Below are 24,383 nucleotides of genomic sequence, written 5' to 3'. Positions count from 1 at the left end.
GAGAAGGATGCACGAGTGAGTATTTCATGTGGAGGCCAGGGACTTGGACCAAGTTAGCCAGCCTGGCCTGCTAAGCACCGGGTCTGCCCCAGTCTCTGTAGTTCGCCTAGAAAGGACCTGGGTGGTCATTTAATTTGAGAAGCAATGGAAGGAACAGAGATGCTGTTCATTGGGTCAGATAACTCCATGTTCCCCAGGTGTTTGAAATGTTGGTTTAGCCACCCCTGTGGTCCAGTTTAGCTTAGTTGAGGTGGTCTACAGGCTTTATAGAAAGTAAAATAGCATTGGGTACCCTTGAGCAGTATCTTGGGGTTTGTGCCAGGACAATCACACAGATTATGCTGTGGGGGCTGAAGGATGAGAGCTGATTACAGTAGATCTGAGTCCTGCCCTCTAGAAGCTGGTCGGCTGATGGGTGGGTCAGAGGACAAGAAGGAAACCTCTAGTGTTTAAGAGGTTGGCCTCTTTGGAACTCAGGGTAAGACAGGCTAGACGTATGGTAGCCCATGTGGGACTTGGCCAGTTCCAGCTGTCCAGTCTTAGCTGGTGAAAGTTTTAGGTAGGACATGAGAAAACTTCCCCTGCTGGAGAGGACGCCTGGGGCTCCCAGATAGATGCCAAAGACATGAGTCTCATTTTCATAGGAAGAGGTGTCCAAGACATGGTCTGCGGCAAGGTCTCGGGGCTGCTGGGGGCAGGGGAAGGTTGATGTGACCCAAAACCTCAATCTGGCCAGGTCTGGAGCTCTAGGGCAAGTGGTTTCTCCGTTTCAGGTGTCTGAGTGTGGCAAGCCAGCCTCTAGGTACTCCCTGTCTCTAGCAGAGGCTGGCTGACTCCTGCGACCACAGTTCTGAGAACCTGGGAGCAAGAAAGGGAGAAAGAATCCTTAGCTGGAAAGCCCCAGCTGGGGCAGGGCAGGAGTGAGGCAAGGGCCAGGACATGCAAAGTGGTAAGGATAGCAAGACCAGTGCTAGGCACCTGTATGCCTCAGAAATAGTGGCCTGCAAAGGGTAGCAGGAACCTCTAACATAGATGGAGAAGGCAGGATCCAATATGCAGCCCGAAGCTTTTCTCTTGCCTTAATCTGGTGGCTGAAGGGAGGAGCCCATACCCATCTCATTCCCATGGCCTGAACCAACACTCACTTGAGTAGGTGCCTCCGGGAGCCAGTGTGTCAGTCATGGAGGACAAGAGGAGCATACAGTAGTTGGCCTAGAGAGAGCCAAGGGAGATACTGGGACTTTGGCGAGGGTTGTTGGGGGGAACAAGGGGGGTTGCTTTCCTCCCACATGATTGCCCTCCTACCAGGGCTATTCCTGCCCTGGGACTCCACACTCTGGACCAGGTTGCCCCATAGAGCACGATAAGGGGTGGCGACCAGATGTGGTGTTGAACCTAGGTTTTGTTGGACCAGTGGGTCTCTAAAGTGCACTGGGACAGGGACAGGCATAGGCCAACAAATGCCTGTGCCCTGAGGTCTCACCTGTCCTGCCCATAATCTTTCCTCTCTGTTCAGGGTTCATGCTACCTACCCATCAGGATGCTGGTACAGGGCTGTGGTAGTTCCCATGGAACCAGAAGGATGTCCCACCCCAGGAAGAAAAGTGGACAGTGAGTTGCTAGCTTGCCTGTGACTCCAGACACTTGATCCTCTTTTCTTGCTCTCTCAGACCCCCGATGTATTTGGCAATCAAGTCCACTCTGTGGAAAGCAGGGCCAGCCGCAGTTGTGACACTTCCATGGCATTCCACAAGGGGGAGCCTGCCTGTCCTAACTGCTTTCTCAGGGCTTCAGTCAACTGTTGCCTCTTGCCCTACTGTCCTTCCAATCTTTATCTTGGGCCGGTCTATGGATTTGGAGCACTTCTGTACCCTCCAAGAGATTGAGATCCTGTCCCTGCTTGGAATTGACCACCAAGCAATAGGATAACCAGCAGGTCATCCCTATAAGCATTCAGGAACAGCCCCTCCACCATCGAGCACCGACTAGGGGTGGATCTTCAGACTTGAGAGAGGGGGAAGACAGTCCCATCGCAGAAAGCTGCCTACTTATGGGCTTATGCTCCCAACTCACACATACACCCTCTTCCTTGAGCAAGAGTGCTGGGTCTTGTGACCCAGGCCTGTTTGCCTAGCTCAGAGGTCCTATTACTGGCACTAGATGGTCTCGCCCACCTTAAGACAGTTCAGAAAACCCCACCCACTACTGAAAAGGCTAGATATTCCCCCACCTCCATGTGTTCACAATGGGGAGCCCCTTCCAGACTTCACTGCCTCTCATAGCACCCAGCCAACCAAGATCAGCCCAACCCTGCTGCATGAGTTGACCTGCCTCCTGGCAGGGCCCCTTCTATGTCTCTGAGCAGCTTATGACCAGGAAGATGGCACCCACCAGCCTGGTCCTTACATGCCTGTTGTCTGGGGTCCCACAGGCTGCCCCACCTGTGTGCCGTTTTCCTCAGCACCTCCTCCTCACTGTCCCTCCTCCGTTTCTCCATGGTACTCAGGAAGTTCTCCTTTTGAACGGTTTCCCAGGTAATGATCTTCTGGTCCACGGGGTCAGGCAAGTCTCTCTCTGGCAATGTGGGAGACAGCAGCAAGCGTCGGAGAGCTGTGTGGGCTCTCCCTAGGCGCTGATGCAAGAGAGACCAAGGGCAGATGCCGCCAGGCAGAGCACAAGGTAGATGACAGAAATAAGCCCCATGCAGGGATCTCAGGCTGCAAGGGGACAGGCTGGCCTTGCGGCTGTCTAGTCTGTACCTGGAGCTTTGGTTAACCTGGCCTAGATGAGGAACCCCAGTCCCTTCTGTGATCTCCTCTGTCCGTTGGGACCCTCAGGAGCAGTGGCATCCAGCCTGGGGCCTCACCCAGGTGTTGCTGTTTGTGCTGGGCTTCCTTCCTGAAGACCTGCTTGAGCACCAGGCTCAGGTGGCTGAGCAGGATGAAGGGCGGGGCCAGAGCCGGCCTTCCGTGGTATTCAACGATGAGGTGGTAGCGCTGAAACTTCCAGAACATATCTGCATTGCCCTGCACCACCTGGAATGTGTAGCTACAGGACACATAGCCAAGCCCTTGCCTTATAAGCTGCTCTCCCTGCCCCACCCTATCTCAACCTGACATCTACCTCCCACCCCACATGCAACCCCCTGTGTCTCATTTGCCGTCCTTCATCTCACCCCTTCACCTCCCACTCCTTGTATGCCATCCCCCATTGCACCCAGTAGGTAGCTAGGCTGTCCTGGGAACCCTTTCAGAAAGATGGAGGCTAACAGAGTTAGCTTTAACTATCAACTTGACACAGCCTAGAGTCACCCAGGAAGGGAACCACAACAGAGGGACTGTCAAGGTCATATGACCTGTGGATGTGTCTGTGGGCGATTAGATTAACGTAGGAGGGCCCAGCCCACTGTGGGCCCTCCATTCCCTGTGCAAGAGGTCTTGAGCTGTGTAAGAAATCTGGGTAAACATGAGCCTGAGTAAGGTAGCCAACAGCACTCCTCTGTGGTTCCTGCTTTGAGCTCCTGCCCTGCCTTCCCTCGGTGACAGACTGTGATATGGAGTGTAAGACGAAGTAAGCCCTTTCTTCTCCTAAGCTGCTTTCAGTCAATTATATCAAATCAACAGAAAGGAGGCTAGGATGGGGGTCTGCTCAGGCACATTCTCGGGTATGCTGCAGTGGAGTTTACTCAATGGAGGGGGGGTGTTTACACAGCTCTAAGTCCCCAACCCTGTAGACTCACCCTCCTTCCTAACAGGATAGACAGCCGGGGTGGGCTCATAGTGTGTCTGTACCTGGAGTGTTGGCCCTCTACTGCAGGTCCAGCCCAGTGGACACAGCAGCAAAATACTAGGACATGGGTTCTGTCTCTGTCAGCACCCCAAAACCAGCCCTACTAAGAGGGAGCAGGGATTGGTGAGGGCAGGTGGCCAGATGTGGAGGTAGAAGGGTACCTGAACATGGCGATCAGAAGGTTCATAAGTAGCACATTAGTGACGAGCAGGAAGGTAACCAGCAGGAGAATGACCAGCCAGTTGGCATAGAGATTAGGGCAGGAAGCTGAGCTGTCCAGCATCAACGGGTGAAGAGAGCAGTTCACACGGGCCTCTGCAAGGCAAACAGACCCCTTCAGATCGGGTATGTGGTTCCAAGCTGAGGCCGGCAGGGTGCGGGTGCTGGGTGGGTGGCCAGGGGCTTGGTTCACATGAGGCTAGCTAGTTTAAGCACTAAAAGTCCCATTGTGAAAAGCCAGCCCTAGTTTCACCAAACCAAATGGAAAGTGGACCTGCAGCTTTCTAGGTATCTCTGCCCATAATGGGAGTACCCAAAGCCTTGGGCATCCCCCAAGGAGTCTGAGTCACAGTGCTAGCCCCTTATAAATGCCATCCCCTTTATTTATGCTTCTCCCCTGGAGGGCCGCACCCTGGCCAAGCCTGCAGGGCAGCATAAGCTGATGTCGCCATCACTCCTCCTGGCTTCATCCATGCTGTGTGCTGATGCATAACTGTCTGTGTAAGCAGGTGTGGGCATATATGCATGTGTGCATGCAAGTGGACCGCCTGTACATTTCAGTGACTTGCTATTGCTTCTGTTCTTCCAGCTCTCTGTCTTACGGGTGAAGCTCTAGGGGAGGCTGCCTTGGGGTACAATTTTGGGATATTTGACTTTCAAGGTCTACCCGTTTGTACTGCCATCCTTATGACCTTGTCTCCCTTCCTGGGACAAATCCCTGCCTTGTTGCTCCAGTGAGTCATTATGACCAGTCAACCCATGTGAGTTGTGAAGTGTTGTATTCTATGGGGGTGTGGGGGTTTGCATTCAATCATCTGGGAGAGGCAGATCCTATCTTGCCCCCTCTGAGGCTGCCTTAGCAGTCACCCCATCCCCCAGCCTATGAATCTACTCTAGGTTCTGTTTCTCGGACTCTCTTCCCTTCCCTAGGTGCCCCAGAGGAGTGGCCAAGCCCTCCTTTGAAAAGCTGTAAATCCTGCCCGAGGTCTGAGAAGGTCTGCCTGGCCTGATTGAACACAAATTTGACCCTGAAGCCCAGAGCCTGGTGGGAAAAGGAGGAAGTGTGTGATGTAGAGGAGAGATGAGGACTTCCCAGGTCTCTATACCCCGCAGACTGGGCCAGAAAAGTACCCAGGCCTCAGTTTCCCTCTGAGCACAGGCATGTGAGAGCACAGGCCACTCCCAGCATAACAGATACAGTGTGTAGGGACTGTCAAGGCTACTTCATGGCTCACTCTGCCTGCCACATCTATAGTGGTTCTGCTGACCCTGCAGTGGCCTCCGTGCCTAGACTTAGGACTGCCCTGCTACCCTTCTAAGCTGTCAGGTGGCCTGAGCCTGTTCCCCAATACCTGTGACTGAGAAACTGGAGTTGCAGTTGCTACAGAACTGAGACCCCAGAGCTGCCCTGGCTGGGGTACTCACCTTCCTCTTCCTGGCCCCAGGGACTGGGGCCATAAGGCCATATGTCTTGGGGGAAGGGAGAAATAGGCAATGTCTGCTTAAGCTAATGGCCTAGAAAAGTGATGGCTCAGGTTGAGCAAACACCAAAGGCAGTGTGGTGGAGAGAAGAAAACAGCCCAGAGTATGGCTTGGGAACACCCCAATTAGAAGTTAATTTCCAGCCCTTCTGTCCCCTGGAGGCCTCGGCTTGCTCCAATCTCACTGTCATCTGTTGACAAATATTCATCAAGTGCTGTAATTGCTGACCTGGCCTCATTAATGGCCTCCCCCAGGATGGCTGAGGTCAGGTTTCTACTGACCATCCAAATGGCATGACCTCATGGTTAGATAACACTACATCCCTTGACACAAGCCAGAACACTGACACCTCCCCCAATGTCCTGATCCCCCACTCTCTAGGCTTCTTTTCAGCCTAATGAGCTGAATCCCTACCACCTTAGGTCCTCCTAGATCCCCATTCTGGCTCCACTACCCACAAGACCCCTGCAGTAAGTACGGAGCTGCATTCACTTGTCGTGAAGTCCCTAGAATCTCCTTCAGCCATAACTAGGTGTAGGGCCTAGATTGAGGGGACACTGGTGATTACAGGCAAGCCTGACACCCACAGGCAACACACACAAGTTGAGGCCCACTACATCACTTGACCTCCCCAGGCAGGAAGCCTGCCCTTCATATTCAGGATCTCCCTGGCTGACTTCTCAGCCAAGGAAAGGTTGGGGGCTCCATGGCTGGCTGTGTCTTGCCCTACTCTGGATCTCAGCCTAGAAGGTATGCGAGGCCTGTGGCCTAGTCTTAGGATGCTATTGTTTCAGCCATTTTCAGCCAGGGACCTGGTGACTCAGAAGTCCCAGTGGAGGAGCACATCTCCTATAGCCCACTAACCCATCAGCCCACCCTTCCTGGCTCAGCACAAACCATCAATTTCATCCAGAGGGATTTGCCCAAAGATCTGCAGGTAAGGCCTGTAGAGCACACGGCGGAAAATCCACTCCAGACGGCCATCGTGGGGGTGCAGCAGGGCCTGAGTGGTCACGCCATAGGCCACGAGCCACACGCTCAGGAAGAAGAGGAAGAAGAAGACATCTTTCATCTGCAGGAAGAGGGTCATGGGTCATGGATGGCCTCAGGGGTCACAGAGGGGCTCATTCAACCCAGGGTGGAGTTCAGAGAACTTACCCTCACCTAGGGTTGGAGTTCCAGGGTTTTCACCTCAACCTAGGGTTAGAGTCCCATGGGGGTCATCCCGTCCCAGGCCTGGGGTATTAGGGTTCTCACCATTACCTTGGTTGGGGGTTCAGTACTTACTCCGATCCAGGGTCAGAGGTCCTAGGATTCTCACTGCTACCCAAGGTCGGGATAGCACAGGGCTCACCACTACCCAAGGTCAAGGTCCAAGAGGGCTCACCCCATAACCCAAGTTAGGGTTCTGGGGAGCTCATCTCACCCAGGGCTAGGGTCCCATGGGCTGCCATCTACCCAAAGCTAGAGTTATAAGGGTCTCCCCGCTAAGTGGAAGAAGTTAGTAGGTCATGCCCATCCAGAGTCAAAACTCAGTGCCCTTCCCATCTATGAGCCAGTGTCAAGGGACTCACCCCACCACCACCACCACCACCACCACCACCACCACCACCACCACCACCACCACCACCACCACCACCACCACAGGTTTAGGGTCACCATCCAGTGAATCTGGGTTCCCATCTATCCAGGGTTGTGTTCCCAAGAACCCACCATCCGCTCTACAATGATGATCTTAGGACCCAGCTGCTTATGAATAGCAAAGATGTGGATGAGCCGAAGTGTGAACACCATGAAGTCAATGGCCAGAACAGTCCGGCCAGCCTCAAACACGGAGGGCACCATTCTAAAGAGGGACCAAGGCTGGATAAGGCTGCTGGTGCTGGTGCTCATGGAGGGCAAGAGGTTTCCCCCCAAGACACAAAGTATGCCAGTCAACTGGCCAAAAACCAGGTTCTAGGACCGCACTGGGGTTTCAGAGGGCTAAGTAGGCCCCATGAACCTGCCCACCAGCCCACGTGAGGCTACAGACCTACAGGTGACACCAACAATGAACAGGAAGATGGCCACCATGTCACATTTGTTCCAGTTGTCTTCTACGTACAGAGTGAACTTCTTCACCAGACGGGTGTCCTCGTTTGTGAAGAATCCCTGGCAGAGGGAGAAAGCCTGGTTGCAGTACCAGGTCTCTCTTGGTGAGACCAGGGTGGAATCTGCATGAATCAGAGCTCAGTTTCCAAGTTAATCAGAATCAATTGATGACTAGCACCCACTGTATGGCTAGGACTGGAGGTATCAATTGAAGAGATTTTAGGGATGAGTCTGGGGTCAAAAAAAATGAGGTCAATCTAAACTTAGGGTCAGGATTGTCTGTGACTGAAACTCAGGGTCAGTTTACTTTGAGTGTCTGGACTTAGCCAGTGACTCAGATCAGGGTTCAGGGTCAGTTTACATTGAGTGTCTGGACTTAGCCAGGGACTCAGGTCAGGGTTCAGACTCTAACTAGGAAATCATGATCACGATCAATCTGGAGCAGAGGTCAGGGTTCAGGATGGAGTTGATATCAGCTCAGGTTGGCTCTGGGACTGGAGCTCAGTCTGTGACCAGAACTAGGACCTAGAGTGGGTTGACAGAAGGGCTATGCAGTGGCTTTGTTCTGTAGATTAAGAAAGTCCTCGCTTATGCAGATCAGGTCCCACCCGAGGCACATATAACACAGCCTGAATTGCAGAGGCCAGGAACGGGCCATGCTGACCACTGACCTGTCGGATTTCCTCCAGCACCAGTGTGAAGACCCAGAAATACAGGGTAACTTCCGACCCAGACGGCCCCTGGGGTGGTGGCCTGAAATCCACCAGCAGGACATAGGAGAACAGGAAGAGGAATGCAAAGTACATGACCACATTCCCCAGGAACACAGTCACAGGAGCGCCCCAGAACTTCCTCCACCGCGTGAGCAGGAAGGCGGCTTGTGGGCCTAGATCGCCAGGAGCCCTTGGCGCCTCTGTCAACTTCTCCAATCTGTGTGAGTGCAGAGGTCACCATGGTGAGGAGGTTCCAAACCACAGTACCCCATGGGAGGAGCCTGACTCTCTACCATGTGTCTAGCAGCTGGCCACTGCCTAGTGGTAGTCTCATTCTCTCTCCATCCTTCTCAGCATTCTCTATTCTTCTTAACCCTCACCATCCCCTACCTTCTTGGCCCCACTCTGTCTCTTCTAGCTCATAGTCTCCTCCATTTTTCTGCCCTCTCTCTTTCCAGACCCACTCTATCTTTCCATTTTCTAGCTCCTTCTCTCCTCTGCTCATTGCATCCTTCCTGCCCCCTTGATCCCCCTCACACACCGCCCCCACCACCCCTTACTGGCCACCATGGCTGCATAGGAAGCTCTTTTCCATATCCAAACTGTCTGGCTCCTGCAGATCTTCCAGGTCCACCCTCTGCGGGGCATCCTCACTGCAACACAGAATATCCCAAGCACGTAGATGGGAGAAAGTACTGGAACCACAGAGAATCGGGGCGGGGGAGGGCGCTCTCATAGCCAACTGGACATGAGGCTACGAGACGTGAGAAGAACGAGACTGGCACCTGCCGCTGTCTGGGTCGACCTACCTGAAGGAGATGAGATTTGTGTAGATGAGGGCTGGGCAGGTGAAGGCACCCAGAAGCCGTAAGATGGGTGTGCCCGTGGCCATGTCTCCCCACCAGATCTTGGTCAGGAATGCCTAGAATAGAGTCACATGTTCTGGCTGCCTACCACCGCGCTTGCACTCACGTAGGGCTGTGTGCCTGAGATACGCTTTCCAGACCCTTCTCAAGGCCCCTCCTGGAGCACCTGCTCTGACCGAAGGGCAGACTCTTCTCGACAGCCTATGTTTGATTGTTTTGCAGCCTGCCTGCCTTTTCTTCTTTTCTCTTTGAGGAAGTCTCCTATAACCCAGGATAACCATCACTATCAACTGCATACCTGAAGATGGCCTAGAACTCCCGGGCCTTCTTTTTCTACCCCCGTAGTAATAAGATTCCTGGCATGCGCCACGACTTAGTGAGTGCTGGGGATTGAACCCAGGTCTTCGAGCATGCTGGGCACACTACTCAATGAGCCACACCCCCCAGCCCTGTTGCAACCTTTCAATAACAGAATTATGGATTGGGGTATAGACAAACGAACTGAGAACAGGTGTTGCTGGGCCCAAGAGCCAAGCTAGGAAAGCATCCTTGATGGAGGAAGCTGAAATTCAGCCACTCTCCTCGTCTCTCCCCTATGTAGCTTGGACATGTGCTAAAAGCTTCAGGCTGGGTCGTTAATAGAGGTACCTCAGTGTCCTGTGTGGTTAGCCTGGGTCCTGCCAACCTTCCTTGCCCCCTGGCCGTCCTTAGGCTGATCAGCCACTTACTTGCACACCATCATGGGCAAAGAAGGCCTTGGCATCGGCCTCAGTGGCCAGGTGCAGGCAGGTGGTCCTGCTCCAGCTGTGGTTCCTGCGCACCAACAGGGCAAAGGCACGGTCCTCACTGTTGCTGTAGCACTCTGAGAAAAGATCTGTGTGCAAAGTCAGCTACTGGGTGGAGCGCTGATGTCTTGTCCCTGGGGAACCCCCCACTCCCCAGTCCTCTGCAGTGTATGTCCTGAGTACTTCCTAGGGTTTAGCCAGGCTTCCCATGCTACAAGGCCACTGAGAGTCTCCACCTGACCTCAGGGCCCTTCCCAACCTCTGACCTTCTCTGGCCCTTCCCCTTCTCCCTCAGGATTGTGAGGGCCTCCACTTCCTGACCAATGTCCATCCCCAGGAGGAAATGGTCTGTGTTCTGCTCTACACAGGAGGCCATGGGGGTTACCCTGGGCCACACCACTATCAGAGGACCACAGTCTGCCTGTGACTCACCGAGGGCCAGCTGCTCATACTTGGCCTCACGCATAGTGCGGGCCACCTCTGCCTCTTTCTCCAGGTGGGACATTTCCTTGATGATCTTGCAGGCCGCCAGAGCAGCAGCCACACCCTCCCGGCCCTGGAAGATGGAGATGGAGATGGAGAAACAGGGTTTTAGGAGGTGGCCCAGCCATCCCAACATTCCCCAGTCTGCCTCTTGAGATGTCCAAGGGAGCCATGGACTCAGGTGGCTGCTCACCATGGCCCAGAAGTATGTGGCCATCTCATAACGGTTCTGCAGCACAGCCCAAAGGAACAGGTCCCTCCACGGGTCTTCACTCTTCCGACTGAGGTCCGGCAGCCATTTCTGGCCTGCAGGCCGCTTGGGTGGCCCTCTCTCCTGCAGATCAGGGCATCAACATCTAGGATATCTAGCACATGCTGGCCCAACCTGGCTCTACTTACCTCCATCCTGCGCCCATCCTGGTAGAAGCCACGGCAGGCGTCATGCAGGAAATCTTTGAGAACTCGGGAGACCTCGTGGAGTGAAAAGGCAGGCAGGCCAACGGGCAGCTCCCGGGTCTGCTGGGCACCCAGGCCAGCCAGTGTCAGCCGACCCTCCTCATGCTTACGCTCCAGCAGTTCAAAGAGGAGGCTCTTGGGGGACACAGAGTGGTAAAGCTGCTGCAGCCGCCCATAGGTCAAGAACTCGGCCATGTCCGCACCACTGTCCACAAAGAGGCGCACGAAGTCAGGCTTGTTGCTCACTAGGGCATCTGTCATCACCTCTTCCAAGTCACAGGACTGGATTCACTCAGCAGAGGAGAGCAGGATAGTAAAAGGAAGGGAGAGAGGGTAAACATCCTCCCCTGGACACCCCCAACATGTTCCCTGAAGCTAGGGCAGGCATGGGTCAGCGAAGCACGCTGGCCTCAGGAGCCGGGGATAGGAAAGGTCTGGAGAGTTGACCTTAGCAGTATTCGGACTCCCTCTGTCCCAGTCAGGACTTTGAGTGTTCCCTAGTGTCATCTTGACCCCCTCCAGTGCAGTATCTGAGACAGAATGGGCCCAGATGACACCCCTGACATCCCACTACTTCAGACTTTGTGTATTCCCTGCCTGGTGTTCCCAAGTCAGGCAGGGGTAGGAGTTGGAGGGGGAGAGCACCTTCCATTCCACGTCCCCATTGAAGATTTCACTCTTGGCAATGTCCACGCGATCCCAGGCCACTGCTAACTTGAGCTCATCTAGGTAGTCTTGGGCTTCCCGGCTGTGACTCTTGCAGGCTGTGGGTAGAGGTGAGTCCCACAGAGCTGGAGGGGAGGGACTAGAACTCTGTGACTCGATGGGGATCGGCAGCTGCCTTTAAACAGCAGCAAAAAGCATAGGACCGAGCATTCAGGGGCAACACCCCAGAACCGCCCTGAACATGGTCTGGTGAGGCAGAAGCGTGCTCTCAGTAATGTAGCGCTTTGGCCAGCATCTTTTTGGCCAAGAACAGGGCAGAGATGTACATTCTCAAGCAATCGCATTTCTTCTAGGGGATTCCTGACACTTTCGCTGGAGGCCACAGTTACGGGCAAGCCCCAGAGTTAAGGGCAGCAGGCTTCTTTTTGCCTCCGTGGGAGTGTGACTCACTGAAAACCACATGTGGTCCTGTGTGTGACTTCCTGGGCCTCACTGTCTTGGGAAGGGGGACGACTAAATCCAGAGCTGCCCCGTTGTAGTCTTTGCTGACTGTGAGTTTGCTCTGTAACCAATTTGCTCTGCATCCACTTGAGCAGCCGATCCTCCTGTCTACCAGGTAGGAGCTACCACATCTGGTTTGTGTGGTGCTGACATTGAACCCAGGGCTTTGTATGTGGTACGCAGACATTCTACCAAATGAGCCACATCCCCAGCCCCTAGAAGCCTGGGCCATCTTAGAGTGGCCCCTTCCTCGGGTATGTCCCCATCCCTTCCCCAGCACTGCCTCTCCCAGCTTCCAGCCTGTGCACACCTGCTCCAGGTCGGCCCTGCTACATGGACAAGCCTGGGTGGTAATCCAACTTATCCACCCGTGGCTGGCTGAGTGGCCGGACCCATGGAACAGCTCCACAGTAGACATTAGAACTCAGCCATAGAAAGGAAGGACTTTTGGGCACGGGCTGACATGGGGATGGGTCTGTGGGCACCGCGCTTCAAGAAGGAAGATGGGTACAAATAACACAGAGCGTAATTCCATTCATGTAAAATGACCCCAAAACTCACATTCTTAGACAGAAAGCAGGGGACTAGGACCTGGGGAGGTGTGTGTGTGGCGTGGGTAATAGAAAAATTCCAGAACTGGGGCTGGTTACAATGCCCTAAGGCTAGATTATAAGCTACTGAACTTCGTGAATTTGTGAATTGTCTTTCCTTCCTGGGAAGGGCTGACAGGTACCCACTGCGAGCACTGCTAAGTCCTGCGGCCTCCGAAGGCAGGTCTATTTGGCTCACCTTTCACAAGTGCCTTGAGGATGACGGTGTCCAGGTCCTCGGAACCCTCCTGCTCAAAGTCGTACACTGTGAGCAGGTGGGGGTGTGCAGCAATGTTCTGTAGCTAAAAGCAGGAAGAACGCTTGCGGTCTGAATACGTCCTAGAAGGGTCCTCAGATGGACCACTTTGTCCCTGCTCACCCACAAGCCTAGCTCAGGACTGTCCACAGATTGACCAGGCTAGCTGTCTGGTCTCTCTGCTACACAAGGACCTGGATAATTCCGAGGTGCATAGGAAGAGAGGGTACAGGCTAGGCCTGCGAGACTTTCAGGAAGAACATCCCCACCCAGGGGAGGCCGGGAGGATAGAGGCAGAAGATGACTGTAGCAGCCCCCAGCAGTACATACCAGCTCTGTCCAGTGTACAATGGCTTCCCAAGAGAAACACTCGCTTGGGAATTTCTCTCTGAACTGCTTCTCGGTCACCTGGGGCACCAGGAGATGAGGCTGGCCCACCAGGGCAGCGAGTACATCAGCAATGCCCCCAGAACCTGCCAGGATCAGCCATGGGGCAGCCTGCTCCACGGCCCTGGACATCCTCTGGGGAGGCAGACAAGGTGACACCCAGATAAGCTTAGGAGGTGCCTCAGCCCTCCACACCACCCTGTAGGTGCCCAGGAAAACCATCATATCCTTCAGGGCTCCAGCTAGCGGCTTCGCCCCCAACCCCACCTGTCCTTACCTCTAGGGTGCTGGGGTCACCATTGACTAGCAAGCAAAGGACAGGTATCTGGATGCTGCTGGTACCTGTGGGCAGAGCAGCCATGAGGCCATGGGATGCTCAGAAAGTGAGAATTCAGAACCACCCCTACTTCAGACATCCCCAGGCCTGGCAAAAGCTTCCTTCCTTCTCTTTCCTTCTTTCCTTCTTTCCTTCCGTCCTTCCGTCCTTCCTTTTCTTCCTTTCTCCCTTCCTTCTCTCCTTCCCTCCTTCCTTTCTTTCCTTTCCTTCCTTCATTTTTTTGTTTTTTTTTTAAAGATTTATTTATTTATTATATATGAGTGCACTGTAGCTGTCTTCAGACACACCAGAAGAGGGCCTCAGCTCTCATTACAGATGGTTGTGAGCTACCATGTGGTTGCTGGGATTTGAACTCAGGACGTCTGGAAGAGCAGTCAGTGCTCTTAACCACTGAGCCACATCTCCAGCCCCCCCCCCTTTAAAACTTGGGGTCTGATAAAGCCCAGTCTGGTCTTGACTGTGGAATGTAGTTTAGAATGATGATCCCCTGCTTGTATCTCCAGAGCGCTAGAATTACAGACAAGTGCCCCAGTGCCTGATTTATTCTATGCTGGGGATTAAGCCTAGAGCTTTGTGCACAAAAGGCAAGCACTCTTCTAACCGAACTACATCCCCAACACACAGTGGCTTTTCCCCCACTATCAATGCTTAGAAAGTGTGCGAATAATATATTAACAGACAACAATTTTTTTTTTTGGTAAAGCCAGTGCACTTTAACAGTGGAAGGTGAACCCAGACAGTGTGTCACATTCCTGAGCCGTTGGCCCCAGATTTCATTCAACCTTAGATCTGCATTGTCCAGAGCTGTCATGTGACACTTTAAACACAAAAGGAACTTGAAAGACACGAAACCTGGTTATACCTGCCCCATCCCATGGGCAGGAACACTGAGGCTAGGTAGTCACTCCACCAGCATAGAACAGAGTTGCTCTGTGTTGTAAGAGACCCACTGGACCAACAAAGGGTCAGAAGCTGGTGGGAGCAGCCCCAGTCTGCTGTGGTTCTGTGGAGGCCTTTGTGGTATCAGACACAGATCTGTTTCCACTGTTAAAGTGTACTGGCTTTGCCAAAAAAATATTGTTGTCTGCTAATATATTATTCTCACACTTTCTAAGCAATGATATAGTAGCTTATAAATAGTTTGTCCTTTACTATTTTCCTAGTTTCTCTTTCACACTCTCCATTAGCCACAGATGTATTCATTCCCTCTGGCAATTCTGCCCTCTGGTGGCGGTGAAGGGAACTGCACCTCTAGGAAGACCATTGGCTAGCAGAGTCTGCAGCCAAAACAGTGCCAATTAAAACAGTGGCATCTGCCCTGTAGTCTGGCCAGGAGGTGGCTGTGTAGCCAGGGCCATATTGCTCAGCTATGTCACTCTCCCATCCCACACTGATGGCTCTTCTTCCCAGGCCTCGTATGCTCAGGCACGCAGGACTCCCCTTCCCCCTTCCTGGAAGGCCTTTCCCACTCTCTCCATGAAGTTTTTACTGATGTGTGTCATGTCTCTATGTCTTCATCCCCAAGATGCTGCTCTGGGCAGTTAGAGCAAGCCTTACCCCCATAACCTGTCCTCTGCTGAGAGATGTGCTTCTCCAGGCTCAGCTGCAGCTCTGCCAGTCCGTCGTTCCCACTCCCAAGGGTGCCTGGCTCCACAAGGATGAAGTGGGAGAGATTGCTGTCCAGGGGGCAGAGGGGTCCCTGAGTGCTGCCCTCATCTGCTGGGTAGTGGATGGGAGTATCCTCCTGTGCCAAGGAGACATGAGGAGTCAGAGACCTCAGGAGCAGCTTGGGCTGGGCCTTGCTGGGCTGTGCACGACATGCTGAGGCCCTGGGTGAAGCTTCAGCAAGGCCTCAGAGTCCCCACCCCTCAGGCAGAGGGAGGCTGGACTGCTGGGCCGGGGGCCTCCCTGGAATGAGTGAACCATGGAAACAGCTGGGGCCAGGGCTGTGCAAGCTCCACCTTCTAGACTCTTCTGGGCTGGGGTCCAGACTTCACCTCAGTGGGGCCTCCTGGGCTTCTCATTGGTTATGCTGTAGCAGTCCACAGGGTGGGGGATGTGTATGAATACCAAAGAGCAGAAGCCACCTGGCCAGGGCTTGCTGGGATTGAGGACAGCCGTCCAGCCAGGCTGGGCCCAGAGTGTTATCGGTCTGGCTCTCCGTTGGGAGTACAACAGGTTGCCACCCTTATCCCTGAGAGATGCTGCCACCTGCTGGGAAGTGCTGGGCTCCGTGGAACATACACTGCAGCCCACCCTTGTCTCCCACCTCTCAATCCTTTCAGGGTCTCTGGGGGTAGCACAGTTCTTCAGCCCATCGACAGCTTCCTCTACCCACCCACGCCCACTAAAGCCTATCAGCCACGGTCCCTTGAACCTGTCACTAACCTGGACACCATCTAGAAGTTGGCGGTGAAGGATTCGGTCCAGAGAGGCCATTCCGATGGCCACCACACGGACCTTGGTGGACGTGCTAGCCAGAGAGTGATCACGTACAGCCTGTCCAACATGGCGTGCCAGGCCCACATGGAGGGCACTGGTCAGGATCCAGGCACCTATGGGAGGAGGAGAGAAAGGTCCTGGAGTCCTCACAGCTGGCTGACCAGGGGATCAAGTAGTGGGAAATACTTTTTTTTCCCTCTTTCCTCCAGACAGGTTTCTACAATGCAGGCTATTCTGAAACTCATGAAATTCCATGCGTTCCACATACCGGAGGCACAGTACATACCACCATGCCCAGTTACAGGGAGCACTTTGAGGCTGATGGAAATACTAAGGTTCAGGGAGGCTATGTGTGTGGCAGACAGTGACCTTTTCCAAGATTTGTCCTAGCAGCCCTGTAGCCTGTTCTGGGCAAGGATCTGAATGACAAAGTTCTCACCTGCATCTGACCGTAAACTGTTCCTTTATTATAACCACTTCTGCAGTAAGAAAGACTCAGAACTTCCAACCCTCTTGCTGGGTATGTTTGCGTATGCAGGGCACCCGTGTCCAGGGGCAGGTGCATGTGGAGGCCAGAGGTGCCACTCACCTTGTCTCTGTAAGATAGTCTCTGATGAACCTGGAACTCACCGATGGGGCAAGTCTGGCCGGACACTGGCATAAGCTACAGGAACTCGTCTGTTTCCGGTAGCAATGGGACTACAAGCACATGCCCTCATGCCCAACTTTCTGTGTGGTTGCTAGAGACTGGACTCGGGGTCTTTAGCCATTGAGTTATCTCACTATGTTGGTTAGTTTTAATTTCGCTTTTAAAATTATGTAAGTGTATGTCCATATGTGCATATGCGTGAAGCTGCCTGAGGAGACTGGAGGTGTTGGATCTCCCCGCAGCTGGGATTACAGGCAGTTTCAAGCTGGCCTAACCTGGGTGCTGGGAACAGAACTCCAGATCCCTGCAAGAGCAGCACACGCTCTTACTGTTGAGCATCTCGCCGCCCCGAGTGCTGCTTAATTTTAATCATCAACTTGACACAAGCCAGAATGACTTGGGAAGAGAGTCTTGGCCTAGATCAGTTTGGCCAGAGGGTGTGTCTGTGGTGGATTGTCTTGGTTGTAAAGTGATGTGGGCAGACCTCACCCACTGAGGGCAGGGGGAGCCTTACCTGTGCTCTGAGCTGCTTTCACCAGCCCCTTGCGCAAGACATCCCGAAGCCAGGACTTCATAGCAAAAAGCCGTTCCTCGCCCACAAGGGACACCACCAGGTTGGGGGCTGGCAGGTGCCACTCGGTGAGCAGGAGTTCAAAGAGCATGGAGGGGGCCACATTGCTTGGCACCTTCACAAACTGTGGGGTAAGGGGCTGGTGGGTTCCAGGGAGTAGACAGCACTGAGTTGTGGGATTCTGATCATGGGGGAGGAGACTAGGCTCATGGAACAGGGTAGGCCACAGGAGGGCGGGCTTTAGACCCTCCCTCCTTGGGGCAAGGCTTCTGTGTGGTATGGCCATTGCAATATATCCTCCCCCTCTGAGTGGACGGTGAGGTAGGAGCCCTGAACTTGAAGGTTCCCATTATCACCAGGGCAGGAAGCAACTCTTGACTTTTGCCCGTCTAGTCAGGGTCTCTGCACTCAGCTCATATGGAATGGACGCAGGGTGAGTAAGCCCCAGTATGGGGCTTTAAGGAGGAAGTAAGACTTGGGGATTCCAGGCATGGTGGATTTCACTCAGGTGCATATGCCCTTACCTTGCTTCGCTTTTTTCCAGACCCTCCGAAGTTGACTTCTCCCTTGCATAGGACTGGCTCCCATCCATCCTCAGTATCTGGGGGGCTTCCAGGACAAGAGCTCTGGGCCATCGGCATTGTGACTTTTCTGTGAGACATACAATGGACCTACAGGATGGACTAGCCACCCTCTTCCCCTCTTCATAAGGAAGACCCATCCCAGCTGAGGTAGCTGTCCATCTGCTGGCCCCATCTGGGCTCCACCACCTTCCTCTCAGTAGCTGAAACTAAAGTCAGTTTCCTTCTCCTCCGGGGATGGGGTCACAGCACACCCACCTGCCTGCCTCTGTTTCTCACACTTACCGAACTCCGGGCATCTGGATTCCAACACCCTCGACACAGCTCTCCAGAGGCTTTTGCAGAGGGTCTCCTGGAAACCTCCAAAGACAGTAGGGAATTCATTTTCACAACCCATGGGAGCCACACCTTGGCTGCTCCAGACAAGGTTGCAAGTTTTGGCCTGGGTAGTTAGGCGAGAAGGCAGGTGATCCAACACAGATGCAAGGAGGCTGGGAGGACAGAGTGGAGAAGAGGAGGGACCCAGGTGGAACTGGAAGTCCAGGGTAGGGAGGCAGAGATGATGGCTAGAAAGGGGAAGCAGGAACAGAAGGCAGACAGAAAAGCCAGGAAGGGAATTCCATGGAGGATGGCAGGTGAAGAGGGCAAGGGGGAGAACAGGAGGAAGCAGGGAGAGAAAGACCCTGCCAGGCGCTTCCCTCCAAGTTCCCACCTTGGTAAATAGAGGACGAAGAGGCTGCCTGCGGCATCTCTTACCCTGGCTGAGCTCAGATCCTTTCCCACCCACCCAGCCAGGCTAGGCCCCTCAGCCCCACCCTTCACTCCAGTGACTTGAGTGGACTAGCCTGGGCTATGCAGCTGGGTTCCCTACAGATCTCCTGTGTTTCTTCGATGATTGGCAAAAAACCTCTACTGTACGTTGTGGCCCTGTCCTCACCATGCCTTGGCTCCTGAAGGCAGGTGTCCAAACAGGGAGGAAGAACATGCTGGAAGGATCTCTTTGGCTCCACTGTGGGTGGAGATCCTGTCTGACTTGGGACAGCTCTTTGCATACCACTTCCCCATGCTTCCCAGATCAGCACGACTGTCCCATGTGCCCAGCTCTGGGGTGCCTGCATGAGAGCACTTCAGAACCTACACTTTTTACAGGGGGGGGGATACCTGTGCACAGAGGGGGCTGAGAAGGAGGGGATAGGGTAGTATAAGTTGTGAGAGGGCTTATTCTCTGCCTCTTGTGGCTAACCTGGACAGGAGCTGAGCCAAGGTCCCCCCTTACATATCATTGGAGCCAGCATGGTTATGGTGTTACTCCAAAAGGAAATGCATCTCAGACCCCTAATACAACAGACCCCTAATTCCCGGTACTGTGCACATGACCTTCTACAGAAGTTCAGCCTTTGCAGATGTGAGCTGATGTTTACCTCTGATGAAGGTTCTGCAGATGACTGACTCATTAGAATGTCCTAGTTATGGAGGTTGAAATGTTTCAGACCCATAGCTAAATTTTCTCGGGCTGTCTTCAGTACCCATTTACTACTCACTACGACTGTCCGACCTAACATCCATCTACCAGGCAAAAAGCTTTAGCCTGTATTCGCAGCAAACCTCAAGCTTCCACCCAAAATGTCCTCAGACAGCATCTGAGGCCTATAGCAGAGTTTCCCCCACTTAGCTGTAACCCACCTACCTGGTCATCCCACCTATGCGTTTGATAAATGCCTTGACTTCCTGTTGTCCTTTGTTCTGTGACTGCAAAGGTTATTGTAACCACGGCCACAGTGGAACATGTCCCTTGGGGTCTCATTAGCCCCAGTCACTCATACTTAGCTCAGTATAAACTAAGTCTTGTTGCGTTCGGTGTAAGAGCACCGTTTCCTGTTGCTGTAGGTGTAACTGGGATGTGGTAAGCCGTTCTGTGGAGTAGGATACACTCTTCTTCTGAGGCAGGTGCGGGGACAGGAAGGGAGAACTGGAGGTAGGGCCCTCGGAGGCAGAAGAGGTAGGAAGGCTCCTCTTTGTAGCTTGTCTGGCTTGGGAAGATGAGGCTTCCTGGGGTCTGCTCTAGATGGTATGGCTGGTTTGGGTTTGTTTGTTTGTTTGTTTGTGGCTTCCCTTATCTGGTGTACTGCTTAGCTTTTTCTGTCAGCTTGACATAAGCTAAGGTCATTTGGGAGGAGGGAACTTCAATTGAGAAAACGCCCACATCAGATGTCCTATAAACAAGTCTGTGGGGCATTTTATTGATTAATGATGTACATGGGAAGATCCAGCTTACTGGGGACAGTACCACCCCTGGGCAGGTAGTCCTGAGTTCTATAAGAAAATCAACTGAGGAAACCATGAAGAGCAAGCTAGTAGCATGTCTGTCTTTGTGGACTCTGCTTCAGTTCCTGCCTCCACATTCCCGTCTCCACATTTCTGTCCCCACATTCCTACCTCAAGCTCCTGCCCTGGATGCCCTTCATGATAGACTGCATGGTGCAAATGGAAATTAACCCTTTCCTCTCTGAGTTGCCTTTGGCCATGGTATTTTATCAAAGCAGCAGAAAGCAGACCTAGGAGGACACCTGGGCCTCGCCTTGGCCTTCAGACCAAGAGAGTCATGTCACCCTGGTTTTCCAGTGTGTGGCCCTATATGAAGGTAGCCACCATGGGTCACAGTGTGGCCACTTTAGAGTCCCCTCCCTTATATCTGGTTCCTGTAGCCAGGCCCAGCTCCTTGGTTCCTTGGATCCCCCACAGCCCATCCTGCCCCAGTTGTGGGAGATGTAAATTCACCCCACCCACACCAGGAGTTCACACCCAGGGCCCTTGCAGAACAAGATTTGAATAAGGTCCTCCAGCCACGGGAATAAGCAGCTGATGGTTTTCCTGTAGGAACCTGCCAAGGGTCCCAGGCATGTCCCTGTGTGCCGGAACGAGGACTATGAGCTGGGAGGCCTGACCCAGCCGAGGTTCAGTCCTAAAGTGTTAGGGACAAACACCCAAAGTCCAAGAGCGGATGGGCTATGTGGCCTTTCCGAGGGCTCTGAGGACATCCCAGGGGCTCCAGGCCCTTTGTTTATAGGCCTGAGGCCTGTCCCTGCCTCTGTGGTCAGGGACTTGTGTCCGTGCATGTCTGTACTCTCCTCTTCCTATAAGAACCCCATCAGTGGGGCGCGGCTCCCACCTTCCCTTCATCTCATCTACAAAGACCCTGTTTCCAGACAAAGCTGTCTTCGGGTCCATGTGAAAAACACAACGCTAACAGGAAATCTCAGTATTGGGATCAGAGTCCCCAGTCACATCTGGACACGTTCTCTGCAGTAAGAGAGGTAAGTCAAGCTGTATGTGTGCTCTGGCTTGGAGTATGGGAGCCATGTTTCTTGTCTTCAGTCTTTGGACTGGGGATGGGACTGGACCGCCCACTCTTCTTCCCACTTAGCTCCCTGTGGGAAAGTCATGGACAGCCTCATTTTGGCTGGGGAGAGGAGTTCTCTGAGGCTCCTGAGTCTCTGGAGATTTCTTTTCCAAGGTCTAGGCCCTAGAGAGTGCCTTTCAAGATGGGGTTCAACAATACACCCCTACTCACGGACAATGGATTAGATAGACCCTGCAGGTCACCTTGCTTTGTTTCAGTATAGACTGGATGGATGGTCCAGACTCCTGGATGCCATGGAAGGTGGATGCAGCAATCAGGAACTGCCAGGCCTTGCTCTCCTCACCAGGCTGAGGTGGAGGGGCATTTGGGCAGGAGCCAAGCACCAGGCAAATGTGGCCACAAAGAGGGAAGGCATGCAAATAGGATTTGCATGTGCAGGTGTCTGGGTCTAAAATGCCCCCCTTTGTTGGTGGGTTTATTTGGGGGGTGGGTGTGAGCTACAAGACCCTGATCATTATCCTATGCCAGAACTCTGACAGGCAAAAACCAGATACTTAAGACCATGGAGGCTCTTACTAGCTGAGGCAGTCATAGAAACAGCCTGAACTTCTCAGCCCTTAATATGGGAAGAGCCCAGAGCATGACAGGTCTGGCACCCAGACCCTGGGGTCCTGAACTTATTTGTCCCTAAACTCCTCTCTGTGCCAGCTTAGAGCGATAGGTGGGTAAAACCACAATGACAAGAAGGTCACTGCATGCAGCAGGCATGAATTGGAATGGCATCCTCATCCTCTCAGTGAGGAGACCTGACATTCCTGACAGAGCAGAACATAGACTCAACTGTGAGGGTCTGTGTCCCCACCCCCGCCCCCTCCCCCAGCCCCTGAGCTCCGGCTGACCTTCCGAGGTGCTGTGGCAGATGTAATCTCCCAGTCTGAGGCCCACAGTTTGGATTGCTCTCCATCCAGACCCTCCCATACAATGGGTAGCCCCTTCCCTTGCCCACAGTAGACCTGTCCCCCTGATGCCATCCCTGATAGAGCTAGGAAAGAAGAGCATGAGGTAGGAATGTGGCTAGAACATGGCTCCTACTTGCCCTTCCTACCTGCTCGGCAGAGGACTGGGCAATTTTCTGGCCCCACTCCCTATGCAAGCTGACCCTGGTGTGAGCTTACCTGTCTGTTCCTTCCAGACTCCTGGCATGTAGCTGCTGGTACTGAATGTTGGAGCCACTCACCTTCTTCAGGCTGTGTTCCTCCCTTGCTCCCCCCACATACCACACCCAGCACCTGGCAGCCAATGATGTCTTAGAAAGCTGGGTGTGAGTGAACATACGGTACCACCCAGCCACCAAGGGTCAGGTTGGTGCCATTGGTCTGAGAGCACATCCAGGCTGGCCAGGAAGCTGTACCCACTGTTAAGAGGGGTTAGATGAAGCATGGATCCTGCCCTTTTCTCCATGGGCTCCACCCAGCACAGTCAAAGAAGGCAGCCTGGGTGTCTGCGCTCTAACCTGAGGTCAGAGGACAGATGGGAATTCTGCTTAACTTCTCACCAAGCCTCAGTTTCTCTAGTTGAGGAAACAAGGACTGTCTCAAGACCACATGATCCATGAAAGGATGTCCGGCAAGTTGTCCCAAGGAGGATAAGCAAGCAGGTGAATTGTTCCCTGGTCCCAGGAGGTCTGGAGATGTCTGCTCTGATCTGTGGTATGCCAACATCCTGGGGAATCCTACAGTGTGGGTGAGCTGAGTACTGTCTACTTACCCAGTTGGGCAGTCAGTGCCTTGGGGACTGCATGAGGACTGCCTCTAAACTAAAGCTCAAGACTGATGCTTGTAGGATAGACTGTACTTTTCATGGCTGTGATACTGGCCATTTTCATCTAGCTTCTTCGTCACTGAATCCCAGTTTCTTTGCCTGCAGACCGAGATCCTCGAGCCCAGTTTCCAGGTGGTTGTGGGTAACTGTGGAGGAAGGACCCTCCTGACAGCGTTTATCTGGCCGTCATTATGTTGTCGCCATGAACCCCAGGGATAGGGTCTAGGGGTTGGGCAGCAGTCAAGGACCCAACATTAGCCACCAGAGGGCGCCAGGATCACAAGAAAAGACAAGACCTGGGTGGGGCGGGGAGGTAGCTACCGCAGGCTAATCAAGGACAGGGGTTTCCTGGCTTTGCTTTAAGCAAGAGGGCCACAGTTACATGACCATTTGAGCTAGCATGTTCCTTAGCATATCTGCCATGCTACCTTAACATAAGCCAGGTCCATTTGCGGTTCTTCTGGAATTACAGGCTGGTCTGGGGCCAAAGGCTCAGAACCAGCCCCAGTCACTTGGCCCCTGAAGAGCAGGGACCATAAACTCTCAGGGCTTGAGAGCTTTAGGGTCCAGTTCTAGAGGAGGGGACATATCGGGGACCTAAGTGGAATGGCCAGATCTCGGCATAGAACAAGGCCAGAGTCCATTGGATTTTGGAAAGCTAGCCTAACTTCATGCCCACCAAGCAATCCAGGGCCTAGCCTTCCTATGTCTGGGGATTATATGGAGAATAGGAGTGCCTCCACCACCCTTCCTTCATCTGCTGCTGCCCCTTTACCTCCATCTTTTGGACACTTGAAGGGCTGCACCAGACATTCCCTAGCCATTCCCAGGCCAGTGCCATATTGTGGTTCTCCTTACCCACAACCTTCTGTGGCCCCTGTGATCCTAATAATCAAACCCAAAAAGGCCCTGGCACCTTTTCTTCTGCTGCCTTGGGGTACCACTCCTTGGAGCATCTCCTACAAGCTTGTCACCACAGGCTCCCATGTCCTTCAAGGACCCCTTCACCCAGGACCTCATCAGCACAGGGCACATCCCCTGTACCTCTCCTCCCAGGCACTCCAGCTGCATTGCTCAGTGTTGCTTTGTTATCTGAAATGATCTTTGTTTCCTCATTTGCCCATCAACAGCTGCTTCCCCCATAGGACTGCTGGATACCGGGCAGTCAAGTGCAGAATACGACTGTGCTCAAAGGCTGTTGTGTGCCTGGGCATGTGCATGTGCATGAGCCTATGGGGGCCTAATTGGGGTCTGTGGAGGCAGACATTTAGTGGGAAGCAGCTTCCAAACCATTCCAGGCCCTGGGCAGGTAGACCTTGGGCAAGGCTAAATTGCCC

The 24,383-nt window shown here is 53.4% G+C and overlaps 1 protein-coding gene across 3 annotated transcripts; it reads right to left on the bottom strand.

Moving 5' to 3' along the window:
* Positions 1 to 496: 496 nt before the first annotated feature.
* Trpm5 (transient receptor potential cation channel subfamily M member 5) lies at positions 497 to 22,483 on the bottom strand. Of its 3 annotated transcripts, none has more exons than XM_032891361.1 (26): positions 22,401 to 22,483; positions 18,150 to 18,224; positions 17,808 to 17,934; positions 17,227 to 17,407; positions 16,010 to 16,176; positions 15,179 to 15,365; positions 13,562 to 13,626; positions 13,228 to 13,419; positions 12,841 to 12,943; positions 11,530 to 11,648; positions 10,828 to 11,166; positions 10,622 to 10,762; positions 10,378 to 10,501; positions 9,889 to 10,034; positions 9,104 to 9,216; positions 8,855 to 8,947; positions 8,253 to 8,511; positions 7,523 to 7,641; positions 7,204 to 7,336; positions 6,388 to 6,562; positions 3,951 to 4,104; positions 2,867 to 3,048; positions 2,442 to 2,574; positions 1,629 to 1,701; positions 1,146 to 1,212; positions 497 to 858 (listed from the first exon to the last, which is right to left on the bottom strand). In XM_032891361.1, the coding sequence occupies exons 2-26, from the start codon at positions 18,161 to 18,163 to the stop codon at positions 770 to 772; spliced, it is 3,495 nt and encodes a 1,164-aa protein (XP_032747252.1). In that variant the 5' UTR covers positions 18,164 to 18,224; positions 22,401 to 22,483; the 3' UTR covers positions 497 to 769. The 3 variants fall into 3 exon arrangements, with proteins under 3 accessions (XP_032747252.1, XP_032747250.1, XP_032747251.1); XM_032891359.1 differs by having other exon boundaries at positions 503 to 858; positions 18,150 to 18,216; positions 22,401 to 22,431; XM_032891360.1 differs by having other exon boundaries at positions 503 to 858; positions 9,889 to 10,022; positions 18,150 to 18,216; positions 22,401 to 22,431.
* Positions 22,484 to 24,383: the final 1,900 nt, after the last annotated feature.

The sequence above is a fragment of the Rattus rattus genome, chromosome 2 (genome assembly GCF_011064425.1).
Source record: "Rattus rattus isolate New Zealand chromosome 2, Rrattus_CSIRO_v1, whole genome shotgun sequence".
Lineage (NCBI taxonomy): Eukaryota > Metazoa > Chordata > Mammalia > Rodentia > Muridae > Rattus > Rattus rattus.
Note: the sequence above shows the minus strand (reverse complement) of the source record. Positions and strands in the feature narration are given on the sequence as shown.